The sequence below is a fragment of the Erinaceus europaeus genome, chromosome 2 (assembly GCF_950295315.1).
Source record: "Erinaceus europaeus chromosome 2, mEriEur2.1, whole genome shotgun sequence".
Lineage (NCBI taxonomy): Eukaryota > Metazoa > Chordata > Mammalia > Eulipotyphla > Erinaceidae > Erinaceus > Erinaceus europaeus.
The window spans coordinates 122,316,826-122,334,479 of NC_080163.1; the positions used below are offsets into that span (position 1 = coordinate 122,316,826).

At 41.8% G+C, this 17,654-nt stretch overlaps 1 protein-coding gene across 7 annotated transcripts in view; it reads left to right on the forward strand.

The window, feature by feature from the left end:
- HSDL1 (hydroxysteroid dehydrogenase like 1) overlaps window positions 1-17,654 on the forward strand; it is a 35,037-nt gene that overhangs the window by 1,874 nt on the left and 15,509 nt on the right. Inside the window, exons 2-4 of one of the 7 annotated variants that reach the window (XM_060185100.1) lie at window positions 104-236; window positions 10,307-10,364; window positions 15,272-15,496. In XM_060185100.1, the coding sequence (XP_060041083.1) occupies window positions 198-236; window positions 10,307-10,364; window positions 15,272-15,496 (322 nt within the window). In that variant the 5' untranslated portion in view covers window positions 104-197. Of the gene's footprint in view, window positions 1-103; window positions 237-8,217; window positions 8,319-10,306; window positions 10,365-15,271; window positions 15,497-17,654 lie in introns of those variants that run through there. The other 6 variants (XM_060185102.1, XM_060185105.1, XM_060185101.1 and 3 more) reach the window with 6 other exon arrangements.

The window sequence follows — 17,654 nt, forward strand, 5'->3', positions numbered from 1 at the left end:
TCTCTTCAGAGTCTCTCTCTTTGTCCACCAATATTATCACTGAGGATTGCTGCTTTAATGACTCCATGGAGTTTATTGTCTTTTTTTTCCCCTTCATTTTTAGATAGAGACAAGAGAGGAGAGACACTGTAGCACCCCTCCACTGCCCATGAAGTTTCCCGCAAGCAGGTGCTCCCCTGTGGTGGTCAGCTACATGAATGGGGTCCTTGTGCATGGTAATGTGTGCTTTCTACCAGGTGAACCATCTCCTGGCTTTTAAAATCACTATGGTGATTGTTATTTAAGTAGAGACTTTGGAGATAAAAATTTATCATAAAACTCACCATTTGAGCCATTTAACAGTGTACTCTGGCCTGGTTGACAATATAATGGTTATGCAGAAAACTTTCATGCCTGTCTATGGCCATACCACCCTAAACATGCCCGATCTCATCTGATCTTGGAAGCTAAGCAGGGTTAGCACTTGGATGGGAGAAAACTTTCATGCCTGAGGCTCTAAGGTCCCAAGTTCTTTTTTCTTTTTATTATTTATTTTTACTTAATAATGATCAATAAGAGGGGTACAATCCCACACAATTCCTACCAACAGAGTTCCATATACCCTCCCCTCTATTGAAAGCTTTCCTATTCTTTATCCCTCTGGGAGTATGGATCCAGGATCATTATGGGTTGCAGAAGGTGGAAGATCTGGCTTCTATAACTGCTTCCCCACTGAACATGGGTGTTGGCAGATCCATCCGGACTCCCAGCCTGTTTCTGTCTTTCCCTAGTTGGGCAGGGGTCTGGGGAGGTGGGGCTCCAGGACACATTGGTGAGGTCATCTGCCTAGGGAAGTCAGGTTGGCATCATAGTACCATCTGCAACTTGGTGGCTGAAAAATCATTAAGATATAAAGCAGAATAAAATGTTTAATAATTAGGAACCTAAAGGTAAGAATAGAGCAGATGAGATTTTGGATCTCCATTTTGGGAAAGCTGTAAGTCTATTTTAGGTATATTCCAAGGGGCTTGTGACTGAACTAATTTTTGCATGAGCCTGACAGCTACCATGCAGGTGAGCTCAAGGTATTGTCTGGACAGATGGTGTCAGAGTTGGAAATAGGACTAGAAAGCTGATCATGGAAGAGAGTAGCTCCCAAATATGGGAAGAGTATATAAATGCCGTTAACCGTAAACCCCATCTATTTGATCTGGGACCCATATTCAGCACAGGAGCCTGTGTAACTTCTGCATCCCTCTATGTCTGAACTCACATTCTGTGGTCATATCTAGGAATGATCTAGGCTGCATTCATTTCAAGACCTGTCTTCCTCGAGTGGCAGAGTATGTTGACCCAGCCTCCTTTCAGAGAGTAGGGCAGTCCACAGCATTGTCAAGGTCAAGGTCCTGTAGAGGCCCACAAGTGGGTCCACAATACTGTTCCTGATGGAGATGACCAGCGACAGTGGAGAGAGGGATCTAGGCCCATATCTATGTGAAAGTCCCAGGGTTCCCTGACTAGGACCCCAGATGAAGGTCCTAAGTTTTTGTTTATTTTTTAATATTTATTTCCTTTTTGTTGCCCTTGTTGTTTTTATTGTTGTTGTAGTTATTATTGTTGTGGATGTCGTTGTTGTTGGATAGGACAGAGAGAAATGGAGAGAGGAGGGGAAGATAGAGGGGGTGAGAGAAAGACACCTGCAGACCTGCATCACCGCCTGTGAAGCGACTCCCCTGCAGGTGGGGAGCCGGGGGCTGGAACCAGGATCCTTGCGCCAGCCCTTGTGCTTTGTGTCATGTGCGCTTAATCCGTTGCACTACCGCCTGACTTCCCATCCTAAGTTTTTATTTCTAGCACCACCATAAGCCAGAACTGAGCAGTCATCTGGTTAAAAAAAAAAAAAAAAAGTACTCACCGTGTATGTATATGATCTTACTTCTATTTCTTAAATGTGCTCCAATAAAATCTCATTTCTGTTAACAGTCAATCTCTCCCCCCGGCTACTCTAACTTACTGTCTCTGGTTCTTTCTATTTTGGATATTCCATAAAAATCGAGTCACATATGTGACCTTTCATGTCTCATTTTCTTCACCAAAGTTTATCTGTATAGTGGTGAATAGATACTTCAATGTTTTTTACTGACTAATATTTTATTTTATGGATATACTACATTTTGTTAATCATTTGTGTACTAATGGACACAAGTTTGGTTCGTTTCCACTTCTTAGATATTGTAAATAATGACAGTATGAATTTAGATATGCAAGTTTTTGTTGTCTTAAATATTGCCTAGGGGTGGGTTGCTGTTATTCCTCTTGCTTGTTTGCTTGCTTGTGTGGCTCCCCTTCTCCCCCACTCGCCCCTGATAGAGCAAGAGAGGAAAAGAAACCATAGCACTAAATCTTCCTTCAGTGTGTTGGGGGCCAGACTTGAACCTGAGTCGTGCACATGGCAGTGTACTAGCCAAGTGAGCTATTTTGCTAGCCTGCTGTTAGTATTTTAATTCCTGCTGTGCAAATGGGGATCTGAAGCTGAGGAGCACTGGCTGCTGGATAAGCTCTCTCATATTGTGCTCTTTTCACGCATTTCCACTATAAATTCAGCTTAGTGATACACCAAAAGTTGGCTAAGAAGGGTAAGGAAATTCCAAGTGCTGTTGATTCACCAATAATAACTTTGTCAGAGTGCTGATGCAGAGTTTGAGAAGCTTCTTAAATTTTTCCTTCTCACTAGTGAAACTTGAGCTCTGAATGCAATGCAGTTTTTCATAAGTGCTGTTTACATAGCACTATGTCAGATGCTGAGGAGGAATATTGAATGAAGGTGGTTAGGATCTCAGCCTCTCATCATCAGGCTACAGGAAGACAAAAGGCTTAACTCTAAAAAGTAAAATTGCTCATACTTATAGGAAAATATCTATGGCCTGAGATTAAGATAGAATTTCTAAAATAAGATACAACAAACACAAACCACAAAGGAACTGATAAAAATTGACTCTACTAAAATTATAACAGTTCATTGGAAACACTGTAGGCAAAAGTAGAAATATATCTAGACTATAGAAAGAATCCTTAAAATTTTGAAGGAATACGAAAGAAAAAAAAAAAGGCAAAAGCTAGGTAAAGATTTGTCTTAGATGAGTAAAGATAGCACATAAAATCAACAGGATGTCAATCAGTCTTATTAGTAAGTAGGGAAATAGAAGTACATAAATAATACTGTACTCCCATACCCCACCTGTGGGCAGGGCAGCCATCTGAGATGCCGACTTAGAGGAGAGGCGTGTGTCACACTCTCAGATGCTGCAGGCAGGCCTTTGAGTTAGTTGGGTGCTGTAGCAGTGTTGAGTTGAATGTGCCATCTGTGCCCAGCAGTTTAACTCAGGTATAACTCTCCCAGAAAGCTATGCACATGTGGGCACAGGGATGTTTGTGGCAGCACTATAATTCCTGTAAGAAAAACAAAAACAACCTAGTGCCCATCGATAATATAACGGATTTGTGAATTGTAGTGTGTTCATACACAACATAACTGTGATGTACTCACACGAGACAGTTTAAACCCATAAATAGAATGTAGAGCGGAGAAGGTAAAAGAAGGGAACTCAGAAGTGGTGAATGTGATCACTTAGGGAGAGGTGGTGGGTGTGATCACAAGGGAAGAATCACCCTTACCCCTGAGCCTCATTTGTCATCCATACTGGTCAGCAAGTGTTGGTGTTGACTTGAACTGGGTGAGGAAGGACAGGTCAGATTCTAATGCTGAGAGCAGCACAGATACAGACTCTGAAAGAAAGCCTTACTTACTGAGAAGTGGGACAGTACTAGATGGAGTTCATGAGGATGACAAGGCTCATCTCAGGCTCCCCTCACCCCCATTCAGTCCAACATTTGAGCACCTCTGCGGCTCCTTCCTGATTTTTGAATATTCTTTTTTTTTTTATTTATAAAAAAGAAACATTGACCAAACCATAGGATAAGAGGGGTACAACTTCACACAATTCCCACCACCAGAACTCTGCATCCCATCCCCTCCCCTCCCCTGATAGCTTTCCTACTCTTTAACCCTCTGGGAGTATAGACCTAAGGTCATTGTGGGATGCAGAGGGTGGAAGGTCTGGCTTCTGTAATTGCTTCCCCAGTGAACATGGTGTTGACAGGTCAATCCATACTCCTAGCCTGTCTCTCTCTTTCCCTAGTGGGGAAGGGCTCTGGGGAAGTGGAGCTCCTGGACACATTGGTGGGGTCGTCTCAGGGAAGTCTGGTCGGCATCATGCTAGCATCTGGAACCAGGTGGTTGAAAAGAGAGTTAACATACAAAGCCAAACAAATTGTTGACCAATCATAGACCTAAAGGCTAGAATAGTGCAGATGAAGAGTTTGGGGGTTCTTCATTTTGTAGATAGCTAGTAGGCATATTTTAGTTGTATTCCAAACGGCCTGTGGCTATACTAGTGGTTTTTTTTTTTTTTTTCCTGAGCCTGAAATTACTGTCTGCGGAGGTGATGTCATGGCTGGCTTCTGGACCAGAAAGCTGAATCAGGGAAAATAGTAGCTTCCAAATATGGGAAAGGTGTATAAATATTGTTGACTGAAAACCCCATTGATCTGATGTGATCTGGGGCCCATATTTAGTCACTATCAGGCCACCCCATCAGCTGGGGCCCTATTTGGGGAGTCCTGAGATTCCCAAACAGACATGATGGGCCTAGACCTCGAATAAATCCCTCTCTCCTTTGTTACCGGTCATTCCTCTCAGGAACAACACAATAGACCCCTTTGTGGGCCCCCATAGGACCTTGCCATCAACTTGGATCAACAATGGTAGAGAATGTTCCATTCTCCAAAGGGAGGCTGGACAATATACTCTATGCTACACCTGAGGAAGATGGGTCCTGATATTGGGGCAGCTTGGAACGTTCCTACTTATGACCACAGAATGTGAGCTCAGATCTACAGGGAAGCAGAGGTCACATAGGCTACTAAGATTTTTGAATATTCTAAAAGGTTTTTTATTTGAAAGCTTTTGCAAAACTTGTAACTTGTCCTTTACTGTGGTAAAAGCTAGACAAAGACTAGGCTGGGGAGATAACATAATGGCCATATCTGAGTCACCAAAGGTGCCAGGCTTAATCCCCCAACAGCAGCAGAAGCAGTGTTATTATGGTTAAATAAATGAGATAAAAGATAGACTAACTATTCATCCAACCAGCCATCTCTCCAGGTGCCTTAATTTCCCATGACTGCTGTAACAAACTTAGTTTGCTTATAACAGCACCAAGGTACTCTCTGACACTTCTGAAGTCAGAAGTCTGAAATTAGTCTCGTGGGGCTAAAATTACAATGTCAGCAAGACTGCATCCCTTCTGAGAGCTCCAGGGAGGTAAGTTTCCTTGCCATTGTCAACTTCTTGGAAAGCCTGCATTCCTTCAACCCTGTCTCCATCTTCCTCTACTGCAGCCTGGCATCTTCATATCACACGTTCTCTTTGACCTCTGCTGTTCATTCTCATCTCCTTCTGTGACCCTGCTTCGTCCCAGTATAAGGACATGGGATCATATCGAATCCACCTGGATAATCCAGGCTCATTTCCTCATCTCCAAATCTTTACCCTAATCACATCTGCAAAGTCCCTTGTGCTCTTTGAGGGACATATGTGCAAGGTTTGGTGATTCAGATGTGGACCTCTCAGGCACCCATTATTTAGCCAGCCACATTGCCTTTTGTTTGGAGTAGCTTTCACTCTTTTTTCTTACTGCATCTGCTTTACTATCTTTAAAAACACTTTGACTGTTCAGATGTTCTTTCACTTTTCTCTTCCTATGCCATTCAGTTGGATAGCTCAGTAGTACATGTGTTTCAGTTAAGACTTTTCTTCCAAACTCCTGGTTCCAGAAGATTTTGCTACTTGATTTGATTGCCTTTTCAATGCAAGGTTAAGTCAGCTAAACTTGTAGGTCAGGAGAATGTTAAAGCTACAGCACTTATGATCCAAAAAGGTGGCTGTGCTCCTTTGAACTGATCATAATCTTCCCACAGCATTTTTGTGTGGGTTTCAATGGATAAAACTGCACTGAGAACTCATCATCACCCAGAGCCCAGGGTTTGCCTAAGAGCTTGAACTTTCAGTGTTTTGTGATCACACCCTGTCAAAGAAGAAAACACCTAACAAGCAGTAGGTAGCCCTTTTCCTCTTTTGTTCAGGCTTACTCTTTTCCTTTACTTCTCATCTTATTCATTGATATTTTAGTTATCCAAAGGGGGAAAAATAAAACAAAACAGAAAACAAAGCTTTCCAGGTAGATTGTACAGACATTAGAACTAATTTTTTTCCTCTTGCCACCAAGGTTATCACTGGTGCTCTGAGCCTGCATGATGCCACTATTACCAATAATCATTTTCCTCTTTTTCTGATAAAAAGTGGAAGACAGTAAGAGGGAGAGAGAGACAGAGGAAATTTACTTGCAGAAATACCTGCAGTATTGCTCCACTGCTTGTGAAGAAATTCAGTGTTTTGGTGTTGCTTTCCAAATATAGATTTAAGGTTTACTTATTTTTCATGATAATTTATAAAATCTCTTTATTGGGGAATTAATGTTTTACATTCCACAGTAAATACAGTAGTTTGTACATGCATAACATTTCCCTGTTTTCCATATAACAATACAATCCCCACTAGGTCCTCTGTCATCCTTCTTGGACCTGTATTCTCCCCACCTACCCACCCCAGAGTCTTTTACTTTGGTGCAATACGCCAATTCCATTTCAGGTTCTGCTTGTGTTTTCTTTTCTGATTTTGTTTTTCAGCTTCTTCCTGAGAGTGAGATCATACCATATTCATCCTTCTGTTTCTGACTTATTTCACTTAACATGAATTTTTCAAGCTCCATCCAAGATTGGCTGAAAACGGTGAAGTCACCATTTTTTATACCTAAGTAGTATTCCATTAAATATATATATATATATATATATATATATATATATATATATATATATATATATATACCACAACTTGCTCAGCCACTCACTCATCTGTTGTTGGACACCTGGGTTGCTTCCAGGTTTTGGCTATTACAAATTGTGCTGCTAAGAACATGTGTATACATATTTTTTTGGCTGGGTGTGTTGGGTTCCTTAGGATATAGCCCCAGGAGTGGAATTGCAGGATTATAGGGTAGATCCATTTTTTATGATAATTTTTTATTGAAGATGAGACATAGGGAGGGAAGGACAGAGAGAGAGAGAAAGAGAGAGACCTGTAACAATGTTCTCCTACATGTGGAGCGTCCCCTTTGCAGGAAAGGACTGCGGACTTAAACCTGGAATCTCATACATTGTGATATATGTGCTCTACCAGGTGCATCACCACCCAGCCCCCAAGTTTTACTTATTTTTATAATACTTTATTTTATTTTATTTTATTTTATTTACCAGAGCACAGCTCTGCTCTGGCTTATGGTGGTGCCAGGTATTTAACCTGGGACCTCTAGTGCCTCGGTTTTTGTTACTACTGTTATTATTATTATTATCTATTTTTCTCTCATGAAATAAAAAGAATCAGAGCAGCCTTCTGGTGTATTTTGTTATCCTAGGAATTGAACTCAGGACTCATGCTTATACATTTAAAATTCTATAACATTACTACTGTTCTGGCTGCAATATATTTTTTATTTATTTATTTATTTATTTATTTGTTTGTTTGTTTGTTTATTGCTACCAGTGTTATTGCTGGGGTTCTGTACCTGGACAATGATTCCACTGTTGCCAGTGGTCTGCTTTTTTTCTTTGATAAAGGGTGAGATACAGAGAGCGAGAAAGAGATGGAGGAGAAACACCTCTGGCACTTCCCTACTGCTTGTAAAGCTTCCCTCCTGTAGGTGGTAACTGAGGATTTGAACCCAGGTCTTCACACATGGTAATGTGCACTCCATTGGGTGTGCCACCACCTGGACCCTATTTTATTTTATTTTACTTTATTTTATTTTATCTTTTAAGTTGCTGAGAGTTGAACTCAAGACCTTATGCTTGCAAGTCAGGCACTGTATATGTTGTGCAACCTCCCAGGCCTCTCTCATTTATTTTTATGAGAGAGAGAACAGAATACAGCTCATCTCTGGCGTGTACTGGTGCCAAGAATCAAACCTGGGACTTCAGGCCTGCAAGTCCTGTGTTCTCAGGCACTGAGATGTCTCATTGTCTCCAAGTATTACCTTTTTATTTATCTGCATTTTTTAGATAGAAGTGGGGAGAGACCTCACAACACTGAATATTTTTTCAATGCTTTGAGGGGCCAGGCATGAACCTGGATCAAGCACATGGAAAATCAGCACACTGTCAAGGTGAGCTATTTCACCTACTCTTAGTTTTGCCTTAGTGAATCCACAGCTTTGCACAATGTGGGAAACCAGATAGAAGACCCTTGACTCCATGCTTTCCATTCAGACTCTTCCCCTAACCTGAGCAGGAGGTCTTGGTAGGCTTTGCACACGAGGACTTTCTTCCTGTGATGGTTTAGAGGAGTTTGGGAGTCAGTCTCCTCCCAAGTGGAGGAGGAAGATAGTGTGTAGGGACAGAGCTGCATGGCTGCATGCTGTATGGACAGAAAGAGCCTGTGAAACTGAAGCTTGGGCTGGCAGTGCCCTGTCAGGGAAGGTGGATGAAGTGCTGGAGGGGGAGAGATGAGGGAGAGTGTTTAGCCCAAGTGGGGTGGCTTCTAGGGAGAGAGTTAACAGTACCCCCCACACACACACACCCTTCCTTCAGTCCTCCTGAGAGTCCCTCCCACTTCCTGACCTCAGGGCTGTTCCTGCCCACTCCCCCAGCCCAGGTGAGCCTACAGATTTTTAAACAGGAGTTCAGAAGATTCATGACAAGTGGTGGCAGTTGTATGGTTCAAATGTACCAGGGGGTGGAGTGGAGAGAAGTGGTTTGCAGGACAGGTGGGAGGCGGCTCAGAGCCTAGGGAGCAGGGAGATGGAGAGGCTGGCCTCTCAGCCACCAGCCCTGTATCTGTGAGAGTGCTGTGTTTCTTTCTCTAAGTCCTGTGAACTGCTTTGTCTCTTCTCTGAAATGTTTCTTAAGAGAAATTCTGGGGGCCAGGAGACAGCTCACATCTTACTGTGTGTGAGGTCTTGGGTTTGAGCGCTGGCACCATGACAGTGAGTATGGGGATGGATGTTCTGTGGATGGTGGTGTTTCTTCTCTGTGTCTGTGGTGTTTCTTCTCTGTGTCTGCCTCTCTTTCTCTCCTCCTTCTCAAAGAAATAGAGAATGGAAAATGAAGGGTCAGCAAAATAACTCATTGGGGAAGTGTATTGTGTTGCCAAATGTGCAACCCAGGTTTGAACCACACTGGTTTCTTTCACTCTTTCTTTCTCTGTCTCTTTGTTACTGACAGTTTCTCCCTATCTGAATGTCATTCTGGAGCTGTGAAGTTCCCGTGATGACAGTGTGTGTGTGTATGCATGCCAGTGAGGTGGCTTAGCAGCGTCACATAAGCATGCGGCTTGAGGCCATTCCCAGCACTGCTTTAAAAAAAAAGGGGGGGCTGGGTGGTGGTATCCTGGTTGAGTGCACATATTACAATGCACAAGGACCTGGGTTTGAGCCCCCAATTCCCACCTGCAGGGGGAAAGCTTTGTGAGTGGTGGAGCAGTGATGCAGGTGTCTGTCTCTCTCCCTCTTTGTCACCCCTTTCCTGCTTGATTTCTGGCTGTCTCTATCCAGTAAATAAATAAAGATAATGATAATAATAATTGGAAAAGGAGGTTATTGCATCAAAGCAAAGGACTTTGGAGAGGGAGAGGAAGGGGAGATAGGAAGAAAACTTTGGAGCCCTATTACATAATGAAATTGGATGCATATGTCAATGATTGCACTGTAAAGCACTAACCCTAATAATAATAATAATAGTAATAATAATAACAATAATAAATAGGTGGAAAGCTTCTGGAAAAGGGGGCACATTCTGCTGAGCCACTCTCCACACAGGCAGTGTGCCTCATCCTGAAATGAGGCTGTGCTTTGCTGCCTGTAAAGGGGTTCAGCATATTTGAATTTTTTTTCTTTCTGGCTTTTTTTTAGAGTGAAAAAGAGGTCAAGAGGGGGAGGGGGGACCACAGCATTGAAGTTTCCTTCAATGTAGTGGAGGCTGGGTTCAAACGTTGGTTGTGCACATAGCAAAATAGATCACTATTCAAGTGAGCTATTTGGCCAGATCAGATTTTTTTACATATTGCTAATTGAAAGCAAACTGGTCTTAGTTGTATATGAAGTTTTCCCCCCACTGAGCTGTGAAGACAGAGAAGGACTTTGTTTGTTCTTCACAGGTTGACCCAGAGAGAAGACAAAGCAGTGTGTTCCTTAAAATCCAGAAGTGGAGAGGAGGTAAGAGGAAGCACTGCAATTAATTACTTATGTAACGATCTGAAAGTCCTCTGTAGCCAGGCATATTTCCTGAGAATTTTACTTAGCAATGTTCATGTTCTTTGGAAAAAAGAAAGAAAAGAAAGATAGAGAGAGAGATAGATGTTGGCCCCGCAAAAGCACTTGGTTAGTGTGCTGCTTTGCCATATGCACAACTCAGGCAATTATATATATATAGTTTTAGTTATTTTTATTGTCACTAGGGTTATCTTTGGGGCTTGGTGCTGGCACTATGAATTCACCACTCTTGGTGGGGCGGGGAGGGGAGGAAGAGATAGAGAGGAAGAGAGACACCTGCACACCTGCTTTACCACTTGTGAAGTGCCCCCCTCCAGATGGGGAGCTGGGGCTCGAACCCAGATTCTTGTGCATGGTAATATGTGTGCTTAACTGGGTGTGCCACTGCCTGTCCCCCTTAAATATATACTTAAAAGATTTAAAAAAAATTTCTTTGAGAGGAAAAGTTCCCTTTACACAGCTTCCTTTTAATATGACATCATTCCATCCATAGAATGTATCCGAGCTCCCTCCTGTTTCGATGGTCTTTTATTTATTTATTTTTTAAATATTTTATTATTTATTTATTCCCTTTCGTTGCCCTTGTTTTTTATTGTTGTAGTTATTATTGTTGTTATTGATGTTGTTGTTGTTGGATAGGACAGAGAGAAATGGAGAGAGGAGGGGAAGACAGAGGGGGAGAGAAAGATAGACACCTGCAGACCTGCTTCACCACGTGTGAAGTGACTCCCCTGCAGGTGGGGAGCCGGGGGCTCGAACCAGAATCCTTAATGCCGGTCCTTGTGCTTTGCACCACCTGAGCTTAGCCCACCCAACTACCACCTGACTCCCTCATGGTCCTTTATTATAAATATTTAGTACAGTTAATTTTCCCAATTATTGCTTTGGCTGTAACCCATTAGGTCCCCCCTCCTCCTCTCCTTTTAATAGATTTTATTTACTGTGTGAGACAGAAAAAGAGAGAACCAGGCCATCGCTCTGGCACATGTGATGCCTGAGGCCAGATTCAGGACTTCATGCTTGAGAGTACAATGCCTTTTTTATAGCACCACCTCCTGGGCTCAACCCATTAAATATTGATATATATTATGTAATTTTTTATTTAAAACAGTGTTTTGACATTGTACTTTTATGTCCACCTGTTAGAGTAGACATAATATTCCAAGTGTCAGTTTTTAGGTCATAGTTTATTTTTTATATATATATATATTTTAAATTTTATTTATTATTGGATAGAGCAGAGAAACAGTGGGGAGGAGGAGATGGGTGGAGAGATAGAGATAGAGAGACCTGAAGCCCTGTTTCACCACTCATAAAGCTTTCCCCCTGTAGGTGGGGATCTGGGGCTTGAACCTGAGTCCCTGCACATTGTAATGTATACCCTTAACCAGGTGTGCCACTGACTGGCCCTCCAGGTCATAGTTTTATTTCCAGCTTTTAGTTATGGTCTGTTTGAAAAGTCATAGTGCAGAGGATCACAGAAAGTGAAAGAGATCACAGAGCCAAAGCTTCCTTCAGTGAAGTGGGGGCTGGGCTCAACCCTGAGTTGTGCACATGCAAAACAGTACACTATGGGGACAGGTGGTAGCACACCTGGTTGAGCGCACATGTTATAATGCGCAAGGACCCAGGTTCGAGAGCCCCTGGTCCCCACCTGCAGGGGAAAGTTTTGCAAGTGGTGAAGCAGGGCTGCAGGTGTCTGTCTCTCTCCCTTTCTATCACTCCCTTCCCTCTTGATTTCTGGCTGTCTCTATTCAATAAATAAATAAATATAAACACAAAAATATATTTAAAAAAAAACAGTACACTATCCAGGTGAGCTATTTCAGTGGCCCGAAACATTTTTTTCATTTGCTTGTTGCCCATTCATTCAGTAACTAAAGCAATATAGGATTATTGCTTGAGAGATTACTTCTTATTTGGGAATATTTACAAATTTACTGCTTTTTTAAAAAAATATTTTATTTTATTTATTTATTCCCTTTTGTTGCCCTTGTTGTTTTATTGTTGTAGTTATTATTGTTGTTGTCGTCGTTGTTGGATAGGACAGAGAGAAATGGAGAGAGGAGGGGAAGACAGAGAGGAGGAGAGAAAGATAGACACCTGCAGACCTGCTTCACCGCCTGTGAAGCGACTCCCCTGCAGGTGGGGAGCCGGGGTTCGAACCGGGATCCTTATGCCGGTCCTTGTGCTTTGCGCCACCTGCGCTTAACCCGCTGCGCTACAGCCCGACTCCCATAAATTTACTGCTTTAGGGTTGGGCAGAGGCACACTGAGTTGAGTGCATCCATTAACATGTGCAAAGAGCTGAGTTCAAGTCTCCAGTCCTTACCTGCGCGGGGAAAGCTTAAAAAGAAGTGAAGCAATGTCACAGTGTTTTTATTCCTCTCTATCTCCCCTTTCCTCTCAATTTTTGTCTACTAAAAAGGAGAAAGAAGAGAGAGAAAGAAGGAACAAAAGACATAAAGGAGAAAAGTGGCCACCAGGAGTGGTGGATTTATTGTGCAGACATTGAACCCCAACAATAATCCTAGTAACAATAAAAATAAAATAAAATAAAAGAGAGAAAGAAATTTACTCCCTATCTACTTTTTCATATGCTTAGTTGGTTTGTGTTTGTGCTGTATTCTTATCTGTATATGTGTTCAGCAGTTTTCACTAGTTGACATGCCTTTTATCACAGTGTACTTTCATCCTCTAACAGGTGCCTATTGGGTGGTGACTTTGTTTTCTCTTGCTAGTTTATTTACCAGCAAGAGAAAACTTTGTTGAACTCAAATTACCTTGCAGTAAAGTTGGAGGGAGTTCACTCATTCTTACTTAAGCTTCTATAAGTTTCACTTCTACCATTGGGTATTTTTTAGTTTAAGCTATTTTTAAAAAAATTTTTTAAATGGGATTTATAGGTGAGAGAGTTAGTATAATGACAATGCAAAGAAACTTCCATGCCTGAGACTCCAAAGTCTTGGGTTCAACCTCCTGTACCACCATAAGCTAGAGCTGAGCAGTACTCTAAGGACGGTCTCTCTCCCTCTCTTTCTCTAAAGTAAAAATAGAATAAATAAAATATATATTTAAAATAAATAAATAAAAATGATATTTCTATAAGAAATGTTTATATGCTAGAACTTTTATACTTTTTGGCTTGAAATCTGTCTCCTTTTACCTACTAAGTGCCATGTCCCTGTGTCCCTGTGCTGGTGTTTACTTGAACTCCTTGTAACCTGACTATGGTCTGTCTTGCTCTTTTTCACAAGTCTTATTAGTTTTATATGGGATAGATAATTTCACATGAGAGAGAGAAGCCAGAGCACCACTTGGTAGACGTAGCCCTGGGAATTGAACCAGCAACCAAAGGGATGCAGGTCCTGCATTGTCCTGTTGAATCATTTCCCCAGACTGTTCTGCTCTTGTTTACCCCTCACAGACGGTACACAGTAGGATCAGCCTGCAGTGGCTCCCTTGCTCTAGTCTAGGATGAAGTTTAGCAGCTTGGTTATGCCTGGCTTTTGTCTGCTTCTTCAGGGTTATCTCTGATTACAAGCACATATGTCAGTTTATAGAGTTCCAAAGTATTTGTTCAGTGTTCTCCTAGACAGAATTATTTAATTTACCTTTGAGTTGTTAGCATTTGTCATAGTATTTGGGGCATACTAGTAGCTTCATATATGCTCTGTGGATACTTTTTAAAAATTATTTTATTGGATAGAGATAGAAATGTAGAGGGAATGGGGAGATAGAGAAAGAGGAAAAGAGAGACAGCAGCAGCCCTGCTTCACCACTTGTGAAGCTTTCCCTGTGCAGGTGGGGACCAGGGGTTTGAACCTGGATCCTTGTGCATTGTAATGTGCACTCAAGCCAGGTGCACCACTGCCTGGCCCGGCTTTGTGGATACTTAACAGGAGTTGCATTTGACTTTTCTGTAAGAATAATGGCCAGGCAAAGATAATGGTGTATAAATTAATGAGCTGGTGGTCTCCATTTCTTCACATTTGGGGAAGGTGTATTGTTGGAAATAAGCATTTCTGTACATTACTTATACATAATATAATCTATGTTGAACTATAATGGTAATAGAGGTTATTCAAGCTTACTTCTGTCTCAGGTGGACTGTAAATTCTTTGAGGTGGAGTCCAGATCTTAGTATTACCTTTTTTTTTTTTTTCTTTGTTTCTGTAGGGTTGTGGGTTCTACCTGTCCTTGAACTGAACTTAGAGTTTTTTTGTTTTATTTTTAGGACACAAAGCATATTGTGTTTATCTCTGTATTCATAACATGTAACACACTGCTTGGATTTTAACAGGAATTTGGTAACTGTTGGAAGTTTAATATTCACTAGTCTCTTTGGAAGGAAAGAAATTTATAAGTGGTAGTGCAGTGGGTTAAGCGCATGTGGCACAAAGTGCAAGGACTGGGGGAAGGATCCCAGTTAGAGCCCCCGGTTCCCCACCTCCAGGGGAGGTTGCTTCACAAGCAGTGAAGCAGGTCTGCAGGTGTCTATCCTTCTCTCCTCCTCTCTGTCTTCCCCTCTTCTCTCCATTTCTATCTGTCCTATTTAACAATGACAACATCAACAACAACAACAACAACAATAGCTACAACAATAAAGAAACAAGGGCAACAAAAATAAATAAATATTTAAAAATCCTCAATAAAAGAATTTATAAGTTACAGATGTTAAATAGTGAGGTCATCATTGGCTGGATTCCTGGCTACATGCATTTGAAGAGCAACTGTTACTTTAAAATAAAATTGTCAGACTCTGATGTTTTCAAATGTTTTTTCTCAAACAGTACTTATTCCCTTCACTTATTAAGCACAGACCACCTGTCTCTTTCTCCTGCCTGTAGGTGCCATGGCTGCTGTTGACAGCTTCTACCTCTTGTATAGGGAAATCGCTAGGTCTTGCAATTGCTATATGGAAGCTCTAGCCTTGGTTGGAGCCTGGTATACAGCTAGAAAAAGCATCACCGTCATCTGTGACTTCTACAGCCTTGTCAGACTACATTTTATCCCTCGCCTAGTCAGCAGGGCAGATCTGATCAAGCAGTATGGGAGATGGGCAGTCGTGAGTGGTAAGAAATGAGATTTCAACTTGTGCCTAATTTAAAAATTGAAATAACCTTTTCTGTTTATTTTTCTATTTACCATTCCTTTTTAAGGTATGTTTTAAGGTGGATGTATTATTCAACAAGTTGAGGAACTGAATGTGATGTTTTCATGTGCTAATTAAAAACAAAAACAAAGAAACATTACCTGTTGGGACCAGGTGGTGGCGCACCTGGTTAAGCGCACACATTATAGTGCTCAAGGACCTGGGTCAAGCCCCTGGTCCCCACCTGCAGGGAGAAAGCTTCATGAGAGCTGAAGCAGGGCTGCTGGTGTCTCTCTGTCTCTCTCCCTCTCTATCACCCCCTTCCCTCTCGATTTCTGGCTGTCTCTATCTAATAAATAAAGATAATTAAAAAAAAGAAACATTACCTGTTATGATTATGCCTACATTTTCTTTTTTTAAATATTTATTTATTTCCTGTTTGTTTCCCTTGTTTTTATTGTTGTTGTAGTTATTATTGTTGTTGTTATTGATGTCTTCATTGTTGGACAGGACAGAGAGAAATGGAGAGAGGAGAGAAAGACAGAGGTGGAGAGAAAGACACCTGCAGACCTGCTTTGCTGCTTGTGAAGCGACTCCCCTGCAGGTGGGGAGCTGGGGGCTCAAACTGGGATCCTTAAGCAGGTCCTTGTGCTTCACACCACATGCGCTTAACCCAGTGCACTACCGCCCAACTCCCTATGCCTACATTTTCATACTGCACTCACCTTAGGAAAAATTTTTCCTGTGCTTAAAATACCAAAAATGTGGGAGTCGGTCAGTAGCACAGTGGGTTAAGCACATGTGGTGCAAAGCGCAGACACCGATGGAAGGATCCCAGTTCGATCCCTTGGCTCCCCACCTGCAGGGGAGTTGCTTCAAAAGTGGTGAAGCAGGTCTGCTGGTGTCTATCTTTCTCTCCCCCTCTCTGTTCCCCCCCTCCATTTCTCTCTGTCCTATCCAACAACAACGACATCAGTAACTACAACAATAAAACAACAAGGGCAACAAAAGGGAATAAAAAAAAAAAAAAGAAAAAAAGTACCAAAAATGTATTTCTCTGATTTTTTTCTTATCCTGTCCTTTCTTAGACCAGGGTGCCTCTAGCCCTACCTACCTAATGCTCATCACTTACATTTCTGTTTTGCTCTCTGTTTTGAAATTATCTTTAGATACTATGACCTTTGGGTATAGGAAATAGCTTACCATGTATGGTTTAGGCCTTACTATGCTCACAGCTCTAGATTTGATCCTTTGCACCACATGGGAGCACCATGGCATTGGGAGAAGCTCCTTGAAGGGTGGGACAGTTCTGTGATATCTCTCCCTCCCTTTCTGTTTTTTTTTTTTTTTTGTGTGTGTGTGTGTGTGTGTGTGTGTGTGTTGTTTTACTACTATTTTTTTTTTTATTGGGGAATTAATGTTTTACATTCAACAGTAAGTACAATAGTTTGTACAAACATAACATTCCCCAGATTCCCATATAACAATACAACCCCCACTAGGTCCTCTGAATCCTTCTTGGACCTGTATTCTCCCCACCCACCCACCCACCCCAGAATCTTTACTTTGATGAGATATGCCAATTCCATTTCAGATTCTACTTGTGTTTTCTTTTCTGATCTTGTTTTTCAACTTCTGCCTGAGAGTGAGGTCATCCCATATTCATCCTTCTGTTTCTGACTTATTTCACTCAACATGATTTTTTCAAGGTCCATCCAAGATCAGCTGAAAACAGTGAAGTCACCATTTTTAACAGCTGAGTAGTATTCCATTGTGTATATATACCACAGCTTGCTTAGCCACTCATCTGTTGTTGGACACCTGGGTTGCTTCCAGGTTTTGGCTATTACAAATTGTGCTGCCAAGAACATGTGTGTACACAGATCTTTTTGGATGGATGTGTTGGGTTCCTTAGGATATATCCCTAGGAGAAGAATTGCAGGGTCATAGGGTAGGTCCATTTCTAGCCTTCTGAGAGTTCTCCAGACTGTTCTCCACAGAGGTTGGACCAATTGACATTCCCACCAGCAGTGCAGGAGGGTTCCTTTGACCCCACACCCTCTCCAGCATTTGCTGCTGTTACCTTTTCTGATGTGTGACATTCTCACAGGAGTGAAGTGATATCTCATTGTTGTCTT